This window comes from Jaculus jaculus, chromosome 1, assembly GCF_020740685.1.
Source record: "Jaculus jaculus isolate mJacJac1 chromosome 1, mJacJac1.mat.Y.cur, whole genome shotgun sequence".
Lineage (NCBI taxonomy): Eukaryota > Metazoa > Chordata > Mammalia > Rodentia > Dipodidae > Jaculus > Jaculus jaculus.
This window is the reverse complement of record NC_059102.1, coordinates 19,239,306-19,257,019: the sequence shown is the minus strand read 5'-3', so window position 1 is coordinate 19,257,019 and position 17,714 is coordinate 19,239,306. Positions and strand designations below refer to the sequence as shown.

At 43.5% G+C, this 17,714-nt stretch overlaps 1 protein-coding gene and 1 pseudogene across 1 annotated transcript in view; one reads left to right on the top strand and one right to left on the bottom strand.

Moving 5' to 3' along the window:
- Positions 1-7,482: 7,482 nt before the first annotated feature.
- On the bottom strand, positions 7,483-16,155 carry LOC101598782 (annotated as a pseudogene).
- Positions 16,154-17,714, top strand: part of Trub1 (TruB pseudouridine synthase family member 1) — a 53,209-nt gene continuing 51,648 nt past the window's right edge. Inside the window, exon 1 of the mRNA XM_004659314.2 lies at positions 16,154-16,430. Coding sequence (XP_004659371.1) covers positions 16,154-16,430 — 277 coding nt within the window. The remainder of the gene's footprint in view (positions 16,431-17,714) is intronic.

Here is a 17,714-nt window from a genome sequence, read left to right as displayed (position 1 = left end):
CTGGAGTTCCTTTGCAGTGGCTAGAAGCCCTGGCACAACCATTCTCTCTCCCTCTCTCTCTCTCTCTCTCTCTCTCTCTCTCTCTCTCTCTCCCTCTTTCTCTGTCTCAAATAAATCAATAAATATTTTTAAATGACCCTATGCATGTACAGTGGTCTGTATGAAAGTTCCTCCTGTACCTATTATGTGCAAATAAACAAGCAAAGGAAAAGACAAATGAAAGCTTATACATAAACGCCAGAACTAAGAGGCATTGTGTTTGATTAATCTGCCTTGTCTATTCTGTTGTAATCTGCTACATAATAATATCTATGAAGTTTACATTAAAATATAAATATGAGCTGGGTGCAGTGGTGCATGCCTTTAATCCCAGCACTTGGGAGGCAGAGGTAGGAAGATCACCATGAGTTCAGGGCCACCCTGAGAATACAGAGTGAATTCCAGGTCAGCCTAGACTAGAGTGAAACCCGACCTCGAAAAACAAAACAAAACAAAAATAATAAATAAATAAAATAAAATAAAATAAAATAAAAAAAAAAATATATATATATATATATATATATATACTATGAATGCAATGTAGTATAAATATAATACCTATAATTGAATATATTACATTTTTGCATGGGTATGTGTGTGGTATGTGTGCATGTGTGTATACATGTTCACATTATGCTGGTGTGCATGTGTGTGTAAGTATATGTGTGTGTGAAGGCCTGAGATTGACATTGGTGCCTTCTTTAATTGTTCACCACCTTATTTATTGAGATAAAGTCTCACACTTGAACCCAGGGTTCTCCAATTCAGCTAGTTTAACTAGCCTACTTACCCCAGGGGTCCCTTGCCTTCCTCCTGGACATTGGGATCCCAGAAAGGTTGCAGGATGGCTTAGCATCTGCGTGGGTGCTGGGGATTTGAACCCAGGTACTCATTCCTGCACAGCGTGGGCTCTACCAACTGAGCTGTCTCCTCAGGCTGAGGTTTTTGCATTTGTTTCATCTGAGAATTTATTATTGTCAATTTCCCTTGATAACATTGTGTACTTTATTGGGAATGTCTCATGCCTTTGAGTGAAGAGTCTGGGAGCCCAGGAGTGACCATAGGAATGTCTTCAGGGACCCTCCCTAAAAGCAAAAAAATGCAAGTACTCTTATTTTATACATTAAAAACTTTTATTTATTTATTTGAGAGAGAAAGAGAAGGAGAGAGAAAGAGGCAGATGGAGAATGGGCACTGCAAATGAACTCCAGATGCATGTGCCCCCTTTTGCATCTGACTTACGTGGGTCCTGGGGAGTTGAACCTGGGTCCTTTGGCTTTGCAGGCAAATACCTTAACTGCTAAGCCATCTTTCCAGCCTTTATTTTATATATTTTTATATGGCTTTGTTTTCCTAGACATTTCTGCATTGTGTTCCCTCTTGATTACCTCTTTTCCCTTTGCTATTTTATTTTTCTAGGTAGGGTCTCACTGTAACCCAAGCTGGCCTGGAATTCACTATGTAGCCTCAAGTGGTGACTGTCCCACCTCTGTCTCCCCATCGCTGGGATAAAAGGCATGCACACTGGGGATCATGGGTCATCACACATAAACCCTCGTTGGTGGGACGAACATCCAACCAGACACAGTGTGTGGGAGGAAGGGGTTAAGTTCAGGCATACAGAGTCTGGGGAGACACCATCAATGGTGGAGGAAGCTCCCTTCCATAGATCCAAGCAGAAAGACATCGCCAACAGCCAGCCAGCACCAGAAGACTCAAAACAGCCAGAGCTCACACTGTGCTGCACACACCTTTGGGCTGGAATGTAGATCTACCCCCAAACATACATTAGGGCTGGACTCTAGGATCCACCCCCCCCCCCACTGACCCAGTGACACCTCCTAGGGCCAGGGAGCTTGAGATGCAAGTTACAAGCTCAATTTTAATAAGACAACCAAGTCTATGGGGCCATACATTCAAATAATCATACTCAAACTACCACACCCTGTGTGTTGGAACACTGGACTCAGGCAAATCTGGTATTGCAATCAGGTTCGCATTGTTGGCAGAAATCACCTGACCAAGAGTAGCTTATGAGGAAAAAAGGTTGATCTGGGCTTACAGACGTGAGGGGAAGTGCCATGATGACCAGGGAAAATGATGGCATGAGCAGAGGGTGGACATCATCCCCCAGACAACATCTGATGGACAATAGGAACAGGAAAGTGTGCTAAACACTGGCAAGGGGACACTGGCTATAACACCCATAAGCCCGCCCCCAGCAATACACTGCCTCCAGGAGGTGTTAATTCCCAAATCTCCACCACCTGGGAGCCAGTATTCAGCGCACCTAAGTTTATAGAGGACACCTGAGTCAAACCACCACCCCTAGCCTCTACCAAATCTGATGGCCTTTTGTTACTGTTGAGTCTTCAGTGATGTGCTTTTTGGACCTCAGATTATTCATTTTTCATGGTTACATTATTTCCCAGAGTGGTTAGAGGAGTTGCATGTGGCAGTTTTTATTTTATTTTATTTTATTTTATTTTTTTATTTGAGAGTGACAGACACAGAGAGAAAGACAGATAGAGGGAGAGAGAGAGAATGGGTGCGCCAGGGCTTCCAGCCTCTGCAAACGAACTCCAGAAGCGTGCGCCCCCTTGTGCAGCTGGTTAACGTGGGACGTGGGGAACCGAGCCTCGAACCGGGGTCCTTAAGCTTCACAGGCAAGCGCTTAACCGCTAAGCCATCTCTCGTGTTAATTGTTGCCTACAGCACTTGGTACGTGCACAGATTTTTCTGAAAACACTTTCTGTCCTCAAATGCCTTTTCTCTTTTATTTCCCCCTCATCTTCTTGTCAATGGCAAATGATATACACATACTTTCTCTTTATCCAAGTCAACGGTACATAAAATCTGACCCAGGATGCTGCCTGTAACACAGACTAGAAATAATCTCTTTTAGGAAACATTAATCCACTAAACCCGCTCCTTTTCCAAAAGCTATTCCACCTGCTTTTCCTTAAAATGTCATTTCACCTCACCATCGTACTCTTGAAATTTTCACACCAGGCATGGTGACGCATGCCTTTATATCACAGCACTTGAAAGGCAGAGGTAGGAGGATCGCCATGAGTTCAAGGCCAGCCTGGCACTATAGAGTGAGTGCCAGGTCAGTATGGGCTAGAGTGAGACCGTGCCTTGGAAAACCAAAAAGAGAAAAAAAAAAAAAACAAGAAATACTAAATTACTAAATAGTTTCTGTTATGCAAATAAGACATGATTGCTGGGGTCTTTCATTTTCTAGTCTCGCGAGTTCTGAGTGCAGAAACTTTGCCTGTTACATGCACCCACCATCAGCAGCAACGCAATGCACGTTTGCTGAATTCCCAACTCTGTAAAAGCAAATAGTGAGACTGTTTACTTACTGCTTAATTTCCAGTGCCTTGCATAGTAGTGTTGATGTGTTTGCTGAATTAATGAACCAACTCTGCCTTTTTTTTGAGGCAAGCCCAGGAGATTGGTCTTTTTTTTTTTTTTTAATGAGAGCAAGAGAGAGGGAGAGAGAATTGAGACTTGGAACACCAGGGCCTTCAGCCACTGTAATTGAACTACAGACATGTGCACCACCTTGAGCACATGTGTGACTTTGCTCATGTGTCACCTTGAGTGTTGGGCTTACGTGGGATCTGGGGAGTCAAACATGGGTCCAAGTGCCTTAACTGCTAAGCCATCACTCCATCCCCCACTCTGGCTTTTATTTTTAATTTTTTGTTCATTTTTAAAAAATTTATTTATTTGAGAGTGACAGAGAGAGAAAGAGGCAGATAGAGAGAGAGAGAGAGAGAGAGAATGGGCGCACCAGGGCCTCCAGCCACTGCAGACGAACTCCAGACGCATGTGCCCCCTTGTGCATCTGGCTAACGTGGGTCCTGGAGAATCGAGCCTCGAACCGGGGTCCTTAGGCTTCACAGGCAAGTGTTTAACCGCTAAGCCATCTCTCCAGCCCCCCCCCCCCTTTTTAAAAAAAAAACTATTCATTTGACAGAGAAAGAGGGAGAATGAATGGGCACGCCAGGGCCTCCAGCCACTGCAAACGAACTCCAGATGCGTGTACCCACTTGTGCATCTGGCTAATGTGGGTTCTGGGAAATCGAACTTAGGTCCTTTTGCTTTGCAGGCAAATGCCTTAATTGCTAAGCCATCTCTCCAGCCACCCCACTCTGGCTTTTTATGACCACCATTTCCTTTTTGTGCATCTGGTGGGTACTGTGGAATAGAACCTGGGTTAGTGGGCTTTGCAAGGAAGTGCCTTTAACCACAGAGCCATCTCCCCAGCCCACCATTTTCTTTCTTTTTATTTATTATGTTTTCAGCATTTTCTTTTTAAATGACTACCTTACTAGGAAAGCCTTCAAGCGTCATACTGAGCTTTATCATTATTGCTTGTTGAATCCAATTTTTGAAAATTATAACAATACTTAGCCCAATTATGTGTTCTAAAGTTATTCCGGAAGTAATCCCCCAATACCTCTCAAGATTTATTTTTTCTTATAAAGAGATTGTTTAATTAATTAATCAATTAATTAATTTTGATTTTTCAAGGTAGGGTCTCACTCTCTCTCCCAGGCTGACCTGGAATTCACTATGTAGTTTCAGAGTGGCCTTGAACTCACAGTGATCCACCTACCTCTGCCTCCCGACTGAGATTAAAGGTGTGCCCCACCTGCCTGGCTTATCTATTTTTAATTAATTAATTTATTTATTTATTTTGAGACAGGGGAATCACAGGCTGACCTTGACTTCATGTCCTCCTGTCACTGTCTCCTGAGTGCTGTGATTACCATGGAGTCTGTCACCTCAAGGTCTTTGGAGTAGTTACCGAAGGCTTTGCAAGGTAGAGTGAGGCTTGGGGTCTAATGCCAACTTGCCTATTGTGTAGTGTGGCAGTTTGAATGGATGTCCCCCAATAGATTTTGGAGTTTTTATTTTTATTTTTATTTTTTAAATTTTTTATATTAATTTATTTGAGAGCGACAGACACAGAGAGAAAGACAGACAGAGGGAGAGAGAGAGAGAATGGGCGCGCCAGGGCTTCCAGCCTCTGCAAACGAACTCCAGACGCGTGCGCCCCCTTGTGCATCTGGGACCTGGGGAACCGAGCCTCGAACCGGGGTCCTTAGGCTTCACAGGCAAGCGCTTAACCACTAAGCCATCTCTCCAGCCCAATTTAGGAGCTTTTTTAAAAATATATATTTCATTTTTTGTTTATTAGGTTGAGAGAGAGAAGGAGAGAGAGAGAGAGAAAGAATGGTTGTGTGCTGGAAGGATAGCTTAGTGGTGAAGATGCTTGCCTGTAAAGCCAAAAGACCCTCGTTCAATAAAGACCCAAGTTCATAGACCAGCTGACAGAAAGCTGGAAGGAGCCATTCTACATGTAGTTCAATGGGAGAAAGAGATACCACCAGTGAAGATACTCAACAGTGGACACTGCCAGCCCAAAGGAGCCAATGGGTGCAATAGTGGCATGTCTGTCATGGTGGAAACCAACTGCCCTCCAATTGGACTGGAGGCCCACTCTATTGGAGCAAGGGAACACATCCCTGATACTGAAAACTTAAAACAGGGGTAGTCATGAGTCCTAGGGGGTGGGGTAACATCTGCTGATGTCTGGAAAAATGTATATACTATGCTTATCAAACTGCCCAGTAAGCACTTCTCTTAATATTTATACCCTTATATTAACGCTACTCTCACTTTGGGTAGAGAATCTTCTCTTTTCAGATGGCAGTGACCTTGGGATGACTCAGAAGGTATCATAGTGCTGGAAAGAAGTGACTGGAGTCCTGAGTAACATCTTGATCACACCTTCCAAGGCTCAGGGTCTAATGCGGAAGAGGTGGCGAAAAGAATGTAAGAGCTGAAGGAAGGGCAGGACTCCTTACAATGTGCTCCCTCCAGACATAAAATGGCCTGGATATCCATGACCTCATAGTGCTTGACACTATCTACACAAGACCATTATAAGAGGAGGAAAAGATGATGACATCAAAGTAAAAGAGAGACTGATTGAGATGGGGAGGGGATATGATGGAGAATGGAATTTCAAAGGGGAAAGTGGTAGGGGGAGGGTATTACCATAGTATACTGTTTATACTCAAGGAAAATGTTAATAAAAATTGAGAAAAAAGACCCAAGTTCAAGTCCCCAGAACCCACATAAGCCAGATGCACAATGTGGCACATGCATCTGGAGTTCATTTGCAGTGGCTGGAGACCCTGGTGTGCCTATTCTCTTACTCTCTCTCTCTGTCTCTCTCTGTCAAATAAAAAAAATTATTAAAAATAAAGAACTAAAGAAAGGGTGTGTTAAGGCCTCCAGCTGCTGCATATGAACTCCAGATGCATATGCCACCTTGTACATGTGGTTTAGGTAGGTCCTGGGGAATTGAACCTGGGTCCTTTGGCCTTACAGGCAAGCACCTTAATCATTAAGCCATCTCTCCAGCCCTAAAATTTAGGAGTTGGTTTTGTTTTCTTTTTCCGAGGTAGGGTCTCACTCTAGCCCAGGCTGACCTGGAATTCACTATTTACTATGTAGTTTCAGGGTGGCCTTGAACTCACAGTGATCTGCCTCCCGAGTGCTGGGATTAAAGGTGTGTGCCACCACGCCCAGTTTGAATTTAGGAGTTTCATTAAAGCTTATAATTTAGATCTCCAGCTGCCTGGCTGTAGGAGGTGCCACTATGGGTGCAACCTAGGATCCAGCCCCAAGGGGGATCTGAATTCCAACCTAAGACATACAAAGTGTTTGAGCTTTGCCTGGGGTTCCTGAAGTGTGCTTGCTTATGGCGGTGGTGGTTGCTTTATTTTTTTTCTCTGCATGGACTTGTGAAAGCGGGCCAGCTTCTTCTGCCATTAAGGAACTTCCCCTGGATCTGTAAGCTTTAACAAATCCCTTCCTCTATAGCTGTGCCTGGTTTGGAAGTTCATCCCAGCCACATGAGGCTGACTGTGACATTCAGTAAAAGGTTAACCGAACATGTCTGGGTTACTCAAACCCTGAACATTCTAAAGAAAAGACTGGTACTCTACTGGCTCTTGGGAGACAACCTCTGAGCCCTTGTATTATCCTTGGGAGACAAGCTCTAAGGGCCTGAATTATCCTTTCTGATAAAAACATTGTTGTATGTCTCAGGACTTTGGTCACCTCAGGGTCAACTTGTCCTCTGGGGGCTAGAGACTAAGGAGCTAAGGTCACTCATGCAGGCACTTTATGTGACTACTGATCCCCAACAAAACCCTGGACAGTGAGGCTCAGGTGAGTTTCGCTGACTGGCGATGCTGGGTACACATCACATTTTAGTGTTAGGAGAATGAGGCTTTGGGTGAGTGAGGGAGCTGGATGTTTGTGCCTGGTTTCGACCTGTGTCCTTTTCGTTCTGCCACTTTTTCTTTTTTTTCACAATTTATTAGATGTATAGAAAACTTAACTGTTTAAAACTTATAGAAAAAAATGGCCATATTTGAAAACAGCTAGAAGGATCAGGGTGGCACAGAGGATGGCAATGAGCGAAGTCACAGACCGCACTAGAGAGGTGTGTATAGACAGCCCCACTGGAACTTGCAGGGTCAGATTCTTGAGAGTTGATTTATACTTCATGTTGTTCCACTAATGAAGGACTCAGGAACCAGACAGACGCCATGACAGGCTTCAGAGTCCTCAGTAGGCCTAAGTTTCTGTTTCCCAGCAATGTCTAAGTTTTTAATTTTTGGTAAGGGTGAGTTTAACAGATACTGGAAACTGAATGATTACGCCATACATTCCTGTAGTCATAGATAAGTTCAACTCCCCTAGCCCCAGCCCGCCAACTTTGCCCACCAAAATCCTAAGCCAATCAGAAGAGTACACTGTTTAAATCAACCAATCATGTGCCCATCCCCTTCTTCTATGTTCAAATCCCTATAAGAACCCTACCCTCCCACTACTGGGGGCTCTTGTATGGATCCACTGCGTTGGTGAAGTCAAGAGACTGAGCTTCAGCCCGAAAATAAAGCTCCTTGCCCTTGCACACATGTTTGGTTCTCCTTGGTGGTCACTGGGGGCACTGAGAACTGGGCATAACAATGGCAGATCTCCATTCACTGCACAAGGAGCTGGCACTTCTGACTGAGCCCAGCATTTCAAAACTGAGAACTCTTCCTCACAGTACCTCAGTAAATCTGGGTTGCTAACCACAATAAGGATGTCGCCATCCTTCCTATGGGGCCGGTGACAGCAATAGTTACACAGGCAAACTCAGTGCCCTGCTCAGTTTGTCTCGCATAAATAAGAACGTCAGATTCTTTGCACAGATAGCTAGGGGCTTCTATATTAAAACTTTCTGAACCCATCACTGCCTCTGTTAAGCTTTTCTCTTGTAATGAAGTCAACTCATAAGTATCCACAAAACGTCCTGTCGGGACATAATGTTTAATTAAGAGTCGGCAGGTCTGTAACTCCTCAATGCTTTCTCCAAATTTCACTTTTATTAAAAGTCTTTTGCCACTTAAAAAGAAAAACTTTATCTTTATTTATTTATTTGAGAGAGAGAGAAAGAGGCAGAGAGAGGGAGAGAGAGAATGGGCACACCAGGGCCTCCAGCTGCTGCAAACGAACTCCAGACGCGTGCGCCCCCTTGTGCATTATGTGGGTCCTGGGGAATTGAACTGAGGTCCTTTGGCCTTACAGGCAAACACCTTAACTGCTAAGCCATCTCTCCAGCCCCCTTTTGCCACTTTTAATTTGTATCCTTTCACCATAGTAAACTTTAGCCATGAGACTTAGAGCTTTTCTGAGTTCTTGAGTCTTTTTAGTGATTCTGGCCGAAAGCTGTTCTTGGAGGTCCCCAATAGGCCACTCACTCTATGACAGTCATGTGAGCTTGGTCAAATTAACCTCATTTAGTTTCAATTTTCTCACCTGTAAACTGGAGATAATGATGATAATTTTGGCCTTGTAGTGATGTTCTCATACCCAGTCATACTTCATTGAGCATGACTGAAGACTCACTGTAGAAATGTCAGGGGGAAAAATGATGAGTCAGCACCAAGCATCTATTTACCCAAAGTCAGCCCTTTTAAGCTGTCCGCTTATTAGGTTTCCCTATGCCTCATCCCTGGACTGGGAGCTCTGATCGTAATAAGAGCAAGCTTTCTCTTCCAGACTTTTAACCCTCAGGGATAAGTTCTCCTCTTAACAAGCTTTTGTTCTCATTTCACCTCAGAATCATTATTATTTTTTGTTTTGTTTTGTTTTTGAGGTAGGGTCTCTCTCTAGCCCAGGCTGACCTGGAATTCACTGTGGAGTCTCAGGGTGACCTTGAACTCACGACGATCCTCCTACCTCTGCCTCCCAAGTGCTGGGATTAAAGGCGTGCGCCACCACACCAGCTTCAGAATCATTCTTGATGCAGCAGATAGAGAGACTAGAGCTCACTTGGACTTTGTCTTCTTACCTCAGTGTGTTTACACAACAAAAGACTTCTCTTCCTTGATCTTCTAAAAAGTTCTCTTTTCTTAAAGCATTTCTGGCATGTCTTTCTGTTTACAGATCATCTGCTGCCAGCTTTTCTTCTAAAATCAGTCTTTTGTTATCTGTCCTTCCTTACTTTTTTAAAAAATAAAAACATTCTTCACTTACTTTTAAGATTTATCGTATTCCTACTATTTTTTAGTAATTAAAGAAGGAATGCATACCAAAGCGAGTAAGTCTAAAGGTTACACAACATATTTTTTGGTTCCCTCTGCAGCAGAATTCCTTTTGCAACCAACCAGATTTCTTTAATTATCTTACCATTTTCATTCCCACTAGTATAATTTTTTTTTAATTAATGTATTTATTTTATTAATGTATTTTTCTTCTTGTGTGCATGCTATGTGGTGTGTGTTGTATAGATGTGTGCCTAGTGTATTCATATGTGTGTGCCCTTGAGGCACCCCAAAATCTCTCCTTCTGTTGGGGTCACACACCCATCCCACTAGGATAATTTTCAATGACATATACATGAACAAAATTTTGAGTTTTCTCAGATTGGAGAAAGGGCTTAGCAGTTAAGTGCTTGCCTATGAAGCCTAAAGACCCTAGATCGAGGCTCGATTCCCCAGGACCCACATTAGCCAGATGCACAAGGGGGCACACGTGTCTGGAGTTTGTTTGCAGTGGCTGGAGGCCCTGGCATGCCCATTCTTTCTCTCTCTCTCTCTCTCTCTCTCTTTCTCTCTCTGTTTGTCGCTCTCAAATAAATAAAAATAAATTTAAAAATTAAAAAAAATTTTTTTGAGTTTTCTAGCTATCTCAAATTTCATGATAGAAACCACGAAACAGATGGGACATGTCCATCTATCTTTGCTCTAAAATTAAAATTAAAAAAAAAAACACCAGAAAACAATGCCTTTCTCGTGTTGTCTATGATTCAGATTTGAGTATCCTCAGCTTTCTCTGTTGTCAGGAACACCTTTCTGTTTCTCATTTTGGAAATGATGGACCCAGATATTTTGGACTCAATGACCTCACCTTGCTGTACTCTCTATCATTCTATAATATACAAGGAATTCACATGGGGCTGTAAAAATGGCTCAGTGATTAAAGGTGCTTGTTTGTAAAGCCTGACCACCTAGGTTCGATTCACAATCCAATTACATAAAGTGGTGCATGTGTCTGGAGTTCATTTGCTGTGGAAAACAGCCCTGGCATACCCATATTCACTCACTCTCTCTTTCTGAAGGAAATAAAATAGTTAAAGGTAGCAACTAAAGTTAGAGGCTATTATATGACATTGGGTAATTCTATTCTCTTTGCTTCAGTACTATACATATATAATGAGATAATGGCCATTTGAAGCAAAGTATAGCCAGCTATATTCAAAATATACATCTTTTATTTTATATGCTCAGCACTCTAGTTTTCTGGAAATTGGCAGTGACCTTCCTCTGTGGAGGTTTAGGTTGGAGCTGTCATGTTTATCCATTCATTTATTCCACAACTATTTATTGAGTGCTATATTGGTTGGACACTATCTCTTGGAGATACAGCAATGAATAAAATATTCCTGTACTCATGAAACTTATATTCATTAAAGACATTAAACAAAATTACTACAATGTGTAATGTGTCAGATGAGATATTTGCAGTCAGGTTCACATTGCTGACAGAAATTGCTTGCAGCCGTGGGAAAAAGGGTTTATTTTGGTTTACAGACTTGAGGGGAAGCTCCATGATGGCAGGGGAAAACGATGCCATGAGCAGGGGGTGGATATCACTTCCTTTCCAACATCAGGTGGACCATTACAACAGGAGAGTGTGCCAAACACTGGCAAGGGGAAACTCACTATAACACCCATAAGCTCGCCCCCAGCAATACACTACCTTCAGGAGGCGTTAATTCCCAAATCTCCATCCGCTAGGAACCTAGCATTCAGAACACCTAAATTTATTGGGCACACCTGAATCAAACCACCACAGGTCTTTTCTGGCTACAAAACTGATAGGCTTCTGGCTTTGAAAGTTCAGACACAACTAGGGAGGGCAGAACAGCAGGAATCAATGCAGAACAAGAAAGGAATGTTTACTTAGAGGCCATGCCTGTCAAACTTGGCCAGCACTACAATGTGGGTATATTTAACAATCTTCCCAAGTAATTCTGACAGTGAGAATGGCATTTGGGAAACCAAATTTAGCTAACAAAAATAAAGAATAGGCAATCACAAGAATTGGAGAATGAGGATGTCAATATGCGAATGAGCGGTTTTTCGAAAAATAAAAAGAAGCTTGGCCTTGAAACAATCAGTCTTATAAGAGAGTTCCAGGATAGCCTGGGCAAGAGTGAGACCCTACCTTAAAACAACAACAACAAAAATATTGGAAGTGGGCTGGAGGGATGATTTAATGGTTAAGGCATTTGCCTGCAAAGCCAAAGGACCCAGGTTCGATTCCCCAGGACCCGTGTTAGGCAGCTGCACAAGAGGGTGCAAATGTCTGGAGTTGGTTTGCAGTGGTTGGGGCCCTGGTGCACCCATTCATTCTCTCTACCCCCTTTCTCTCTGATAAATAAATAAAAAAAATATTGGAAGAAAACAGAGTGAATAAGACACAAGAGTGTAACATAAAAGAGATTTGGAGGAAGGGAAGGAGGAAGAGGGAGAGAGAAAGAGAGAACATGAACTTCACAGGTACTCAATAGCAGTCCAGGGAACTCCTGGTAAATTGGAAAATTGAATGTGAAAGGAATGGGATGATCCCTCTGTGCAATGCAGGTGTTTACTGTTACCTATGGAATGGGATGATCCCTCTGTGCAATGTACCATGACCTCCCTGTACCTCTTTGTTTCTAAATATCTTTGTGATTACATAGCATAGAATGTTTCTTGCCTCATTTCTGCCTATGTGACCTACAGAACCTTGTGACTAGTCTCTCCCTTGTTTAACAGCATGTAATTCTGTGGCTTAACTCCCAATCCTGTTTTTACTATAAACATCATGTCGTTGTTTCCAATAAAAGCTGACTCTCTGAGCAGACCAGGACTGCATCTTGAGATCCTGAACTCTGAGATGCAGACCTGCTGAACCAGTTTTCCTTTTTCTTTCTTTTTTACCCAATAAAACTTTGCCTCACATTCTGTGAGTTAATGGTCTTACTTGGGCAACACCATAACATAACAAACATAACATAACATAACATAACATAACATAACATAACATAACATAACAAACTTGGGCAACACCATAACATAACAAACATAACATAACAAACATAACATAACATAACAAACATAACATAACATAACAAACATAACGCATAACAAAATCTTCCTTCCTCACTCCCACGCTGGTATTAACTAGTTTCTGTTGCTTCTGACCAAAGAGGCCTAACTCATGTAAGTATTAAAAAGGTGAATTGAGGCTGGGTGTGGTGACACATGCCTTTAATCCCAGCACTTGGGAGGCAGAGGTAGAAAGATCACAGTGAGTTTGAGGTTACCCTGAGACTACATAGTGCATTCCAGGTCAGCCTGTGCTAGAGTGAGACCCTACATCAAAAAGAAAAAAAAAAGATGAATTGAGGCTGGAGAAATGGCTTAGCAATTCAATCACTTGCCTCAGAAGCCTAAGGACCCACATTTGACTGATCACCCAGAACCCACATAAGCCAGATGCAGAAGGTCATGCATGTGCACAAGGTGGGGTACACATCTGGAGTTCAATTGCAGTGGCTGGAGGCCCTGGTGAGCCAATTGTCTCTCTCTTTCTCTCTCTCTCACACACACTCTCTCTGTCTCATAAATAAAATGAAAAAAAGATTAATTGAAGGCTTGCCCAATGTGGAAGATGTTGGTAATTCCAGAAAATTAGAAAATTAGAGCTTGATGTTTCTTATACTGGTCTCTTTTATTTAAAATAATTATCATATACATATATGTTGCATTAATGGATGAAAACTCAAATGGGATCACCTAATGGGTGATTTGAGCAGCTAAGAGGCATCATCAGTAGGATGCAAAATATTAACATCTAAAAGGATGATGAGAAAGTGATATGAAATGGGGTGTGGTGGTTTGATTCAGGTGTCCCCCATAAACTTAGGTGTTCTGAATGTTTCCAGCTGATGGAGATTTGGGAAGTAACGCCTCCTGAAGGCAGTGTATTGTTGGGGTTGGGCTTATGGGTCCCCTTGCCAGGGTTTGGCACACCATCTTGTTGCTATTGTCCTCCTGATATTGGCCAGGGGGTGATGTCCACCCTCTGCTCATGCCATCATTTTCCCTGCCATCATGGAGACTCCCCCTTGAGCCTGTAAGCCAAAATAAACCTTTTTTTTCCCACAAGCTGCTCTTGGTTGGGTGATTTCTGCCAGTAACATGAACCTGACTGCAAACAAGGGGTGTTAGGGGTTCACAAACAGAGTCCTTAGTTCATGCCTACTTTTAACCAAAAATTTGGCTATTAAGTCCTAGAAGAATAATTATTAAATTATTATGTTTATTTAGGGAAATATAAAGTCAAGAGAAGGAAAATAAATACACCCATGTGGTCTGAGAGCCCACATGGGCCTAGAAGAAATGTAAAAAGAGATTTATAGAAAAGAGATTTTTAGAAGAGAAAGTACAGACACTCCTGTCATTTGGCGGGCAGGAAGGGGTAGGGAGCCCATGTGGGAGTAAGGGCTTCCCCCTCCCCTCTTTTCTGGTCCAGCTGGGTAGAGAAAAGAGAAGCTTACCAGAACCCTGAAGCTCAAGAGCAGGCCAAGAGAGGTTGCCCTCCCCTCCTGAAGCTATTTTTAACCTTACTGTAGTGGGCTTTACCCTTAGCTCATAGGAGCCAGAAAGACAGCTGATTGGTCTGGGCTAGAGACTGTCTCAGGAAGAGGCCAGCCATGATGCCAAGTATTGGGGGCTGAATTTGACCAACCACAATGTCAGGATTAGATTTAAATTCTAAGAAGGGGGACCTCCCTCCCAGGAGGGGTTCAGGTTGTTTGCAGAACAGATCTAGGAAAGAGATAAGAAGTCAGATCATACATTGATCTCTAGCAAAGTGGAGACTGCAAAGATAGGCCCAAAGACATTTCTTCTTTTTTACTTTCAGGGGAGGGGCCCAGTCCCCCTAAACTACCTAACAAAGGTACCTCACTCCCTCTCAAGTATAGCTGCAGGATAGTACAGGAGAACAGGGAATATAAATTTAGCTGTCCCATAATACAATATCATGCATGACACTGGAAAAGTAAAATGAATTTTTCACCATTCTGTCTTGTGCTAGGATCAAAATGTTTTTGAATGTTGCTATGGATTGTATCACTTTTAGCAGAATTGTCTGATGCTAAATATAAACAAAAGTTGTTTAATTTGATGAATTTCAACCATTTCATCCAAGTAATACCTACAAAAGAATGCCACCTACAAAAGAATATGTAAAAATCTTAGACTTACCAAGAATGGCTTGTGGGAGCATGGGGAGACAGCAGTGTACTGGAGAAGTCCAAGTGAGTTGCCACTGGCTTAGCTTAGCAGTTTCTTTCGGGACTCTTAAGAATTAGCACTGAATTCACTCCCAGATACTTACTTAAATGCACAATGCATGGAGGCATTTGTGGATACAGGATGAAGTCTGAGCAGTAACTAAGCTTTTGTTCACGTTACTTTAATTCTACTGTGCTTTCAAAAGCATAAAAGTCAGGATGAAGGAGTGAGAAAAGAGAGATGCGGACTTTCACATTCCACACTAAAAGCCATTAAAAGCCAGGGGTGGTGGCTTACGCCTTTAGTCCCAGCACTTGGGAGGCAGAGGTAGGTGGATAGCCACGAGTTCGAGGCCACCCTGAGACTACAGGATGAATTCCTGGCCATCCTGGGCTAGAGTGAGACCCTACCTCTAAAAAGTAAAAAGGAAAAACAAACAAAAAACAAAACTACAAACACAAACAAAAAAAGTCATCAATTTAAATTTCCTTTTTTTAAAAAAATATCATACTCATTTGAGAAAGAGAATGGGCACAACAGGGCCTCCAGCCACAGCAAACACATACCCCACTTTGTGCATCTGGCTTAGGTGGGTTCTGGTGAACTGAACTTGGGTCTTTTGGTTTTGTTGGCAAGCACCTTAACCGCCGAGCCATCTCTCCAGCCCCCCAAAATTTCCTATTTTTTTCTTTTTATTGCCAGCTTTTACAGACAATAAACCATAATTCCCTTCCCTCCCCTACCCCACTTTCCCCTTCACAAATCTACTTTCCATCACGTCCCCTCTTCTCCATTACAAATTTCCTGATTTTTCATTTTTTATTAGGTCCTTTTAGTTCTGGATGAACGCCTGTGGCACTTGAGAGTCGTTCGCCTCAAACACACGGCGTTGGTGTTCGTGTTGGGAAGCGGAGAACTGCAACTTCAAAGTATCCCTGCGGCAGGGACCTAGCCCCATTTAAGAAGCAGAAAGGATTACAGGAGAAAAAGCAACTGCATCAGAAGCCTGAGGCGTCCCAACACGACAGCCACCTCCACTTGGAAGACCGCAGACTACAATCCCCAGAAGCCCTTGCGACTCCTCTGGGCATACCCGCGGCGGAAAGGGGACCGCCAGGCGCAGGCTTATTGCGTCATCGGCGCGCGCCCCCCGCTCCCGGGTCCGGGCTTGGGAAAGCATGGCAGTCTCCGAAGCGGCTGTCGTGTTGCCGTCGTCTGTGAAAGCCGAGTCGGCTCTGGTCTCGGAAAGCCCGGGAGCAGCCGCCGCCACGGCCGCGACCTCCGTGACGCGCGCCACCGTGGCGGCCGCGGCCACGATGGGCCCCGAAGCCCAGGTGTCCAAGGCCGCTCTGGCGACCAAGCTGCTGTCGCTCAGCGGCGTGTTCGCGGTGCACAAGCCCAAGGGGCCCACGTCGGCCGAGCTGCTGAACCGCTTGAAGGAGAAGCTGCTGGCAGGTACTGAGGCCGGCCGGGGCCAGGCTCGGGCCGCAGCCCGCCCCGGAGCGCAAAGGAAGGGAGCGGGCGCACAGTCCTTTGCAATCGGGGCCTTACTGGGCCTGTGCTCGGCCAGGCGCGGACGCTCGGGACGGTGGACAGTGGCCTCACGATGCGTGGGCGTGCGGTGACCAACAAGCACGCACCACACACACACACACACACACACACACACACACACACACACACACACACACTTATTTATTTTACTCTTGTGCTTGCAGACCAATGTTCTATGATCGCTGTTCCCTCCTGTCCAACCCTCCTGGAATTACAAGTTTGCACCGCCATGCCTGATAGAAAGTTTTTTTTTTTAAACTGGCAACTTGAAGATTTAAATGTTATTGACAAATACACTGTCTATGGCTCCTGGATGTGCCATTATCCAAAGAAGTATGTCTTATTAAGAATATCTTGGATTTTGATTGATCCTCACCCCACACTTCTCTCTCGCTTAGTCTCTTTCCCCTGGCCTCACTTAAGGCCCTTCCATAACCCTGTAATCTGTTCTTCTTACATATATACAACACCATCCTTCTCCCTCCCTTGTAGCCTTTTTCTAGCTTACTGGCCTCTGCTATTGATGTTGTGGTTCCATCTCACACACAAGTCTAAACATGTGGTTCAAGGACAGGCTTTTTTTTTTCCCCCAGAAAAACCACTCATTCAGATATTGACATCCTCAGTTTCCTTTTTTTTTTTTTTTGAGGTAGGGTTCCACTCTAGCTCTCAGGCTTACCTGAAATTCATTATGTAGTCTTGGGGTGGCTTTGGACTCACGGTGATCTTCCTACCCCTGCCTCCCGAGTGCTGGGATTAAAGGTGTGCACCACCTTCATTCTCCATTTCTTGTGATTGCTTATTTTTTTATTTTTGTTAGCTAAATTTGGTTTACCAAATGCCACTCTCACTGTCAGAATTACTTGGGAAGATTGTTAAAGATACCCTCATTCTAGTGCTGGCCAAGTTTGACAAGCATGGCCACTAAGTAAACATTCCTTTCTTCTTCTGCATTGATTCCTGCTGTTCTACCATCCCTTTTTGTCTGCGTCTCAGTTTTTCAAAGCCAGGAGCCTATCAGTTTTGTAGCTAGAAAAGACCTTAATGAATATTCGTGAATATTTGGTTCAACAGAGTGAGCAAAATTCCAATAATAGCAGAGGCATTATATATGCAAGTTAGAATGAGGTAACTTTGAACACAGAGAAGCCACTTAAAGATATTGGGCCTTCTTGGGGCTGGAGA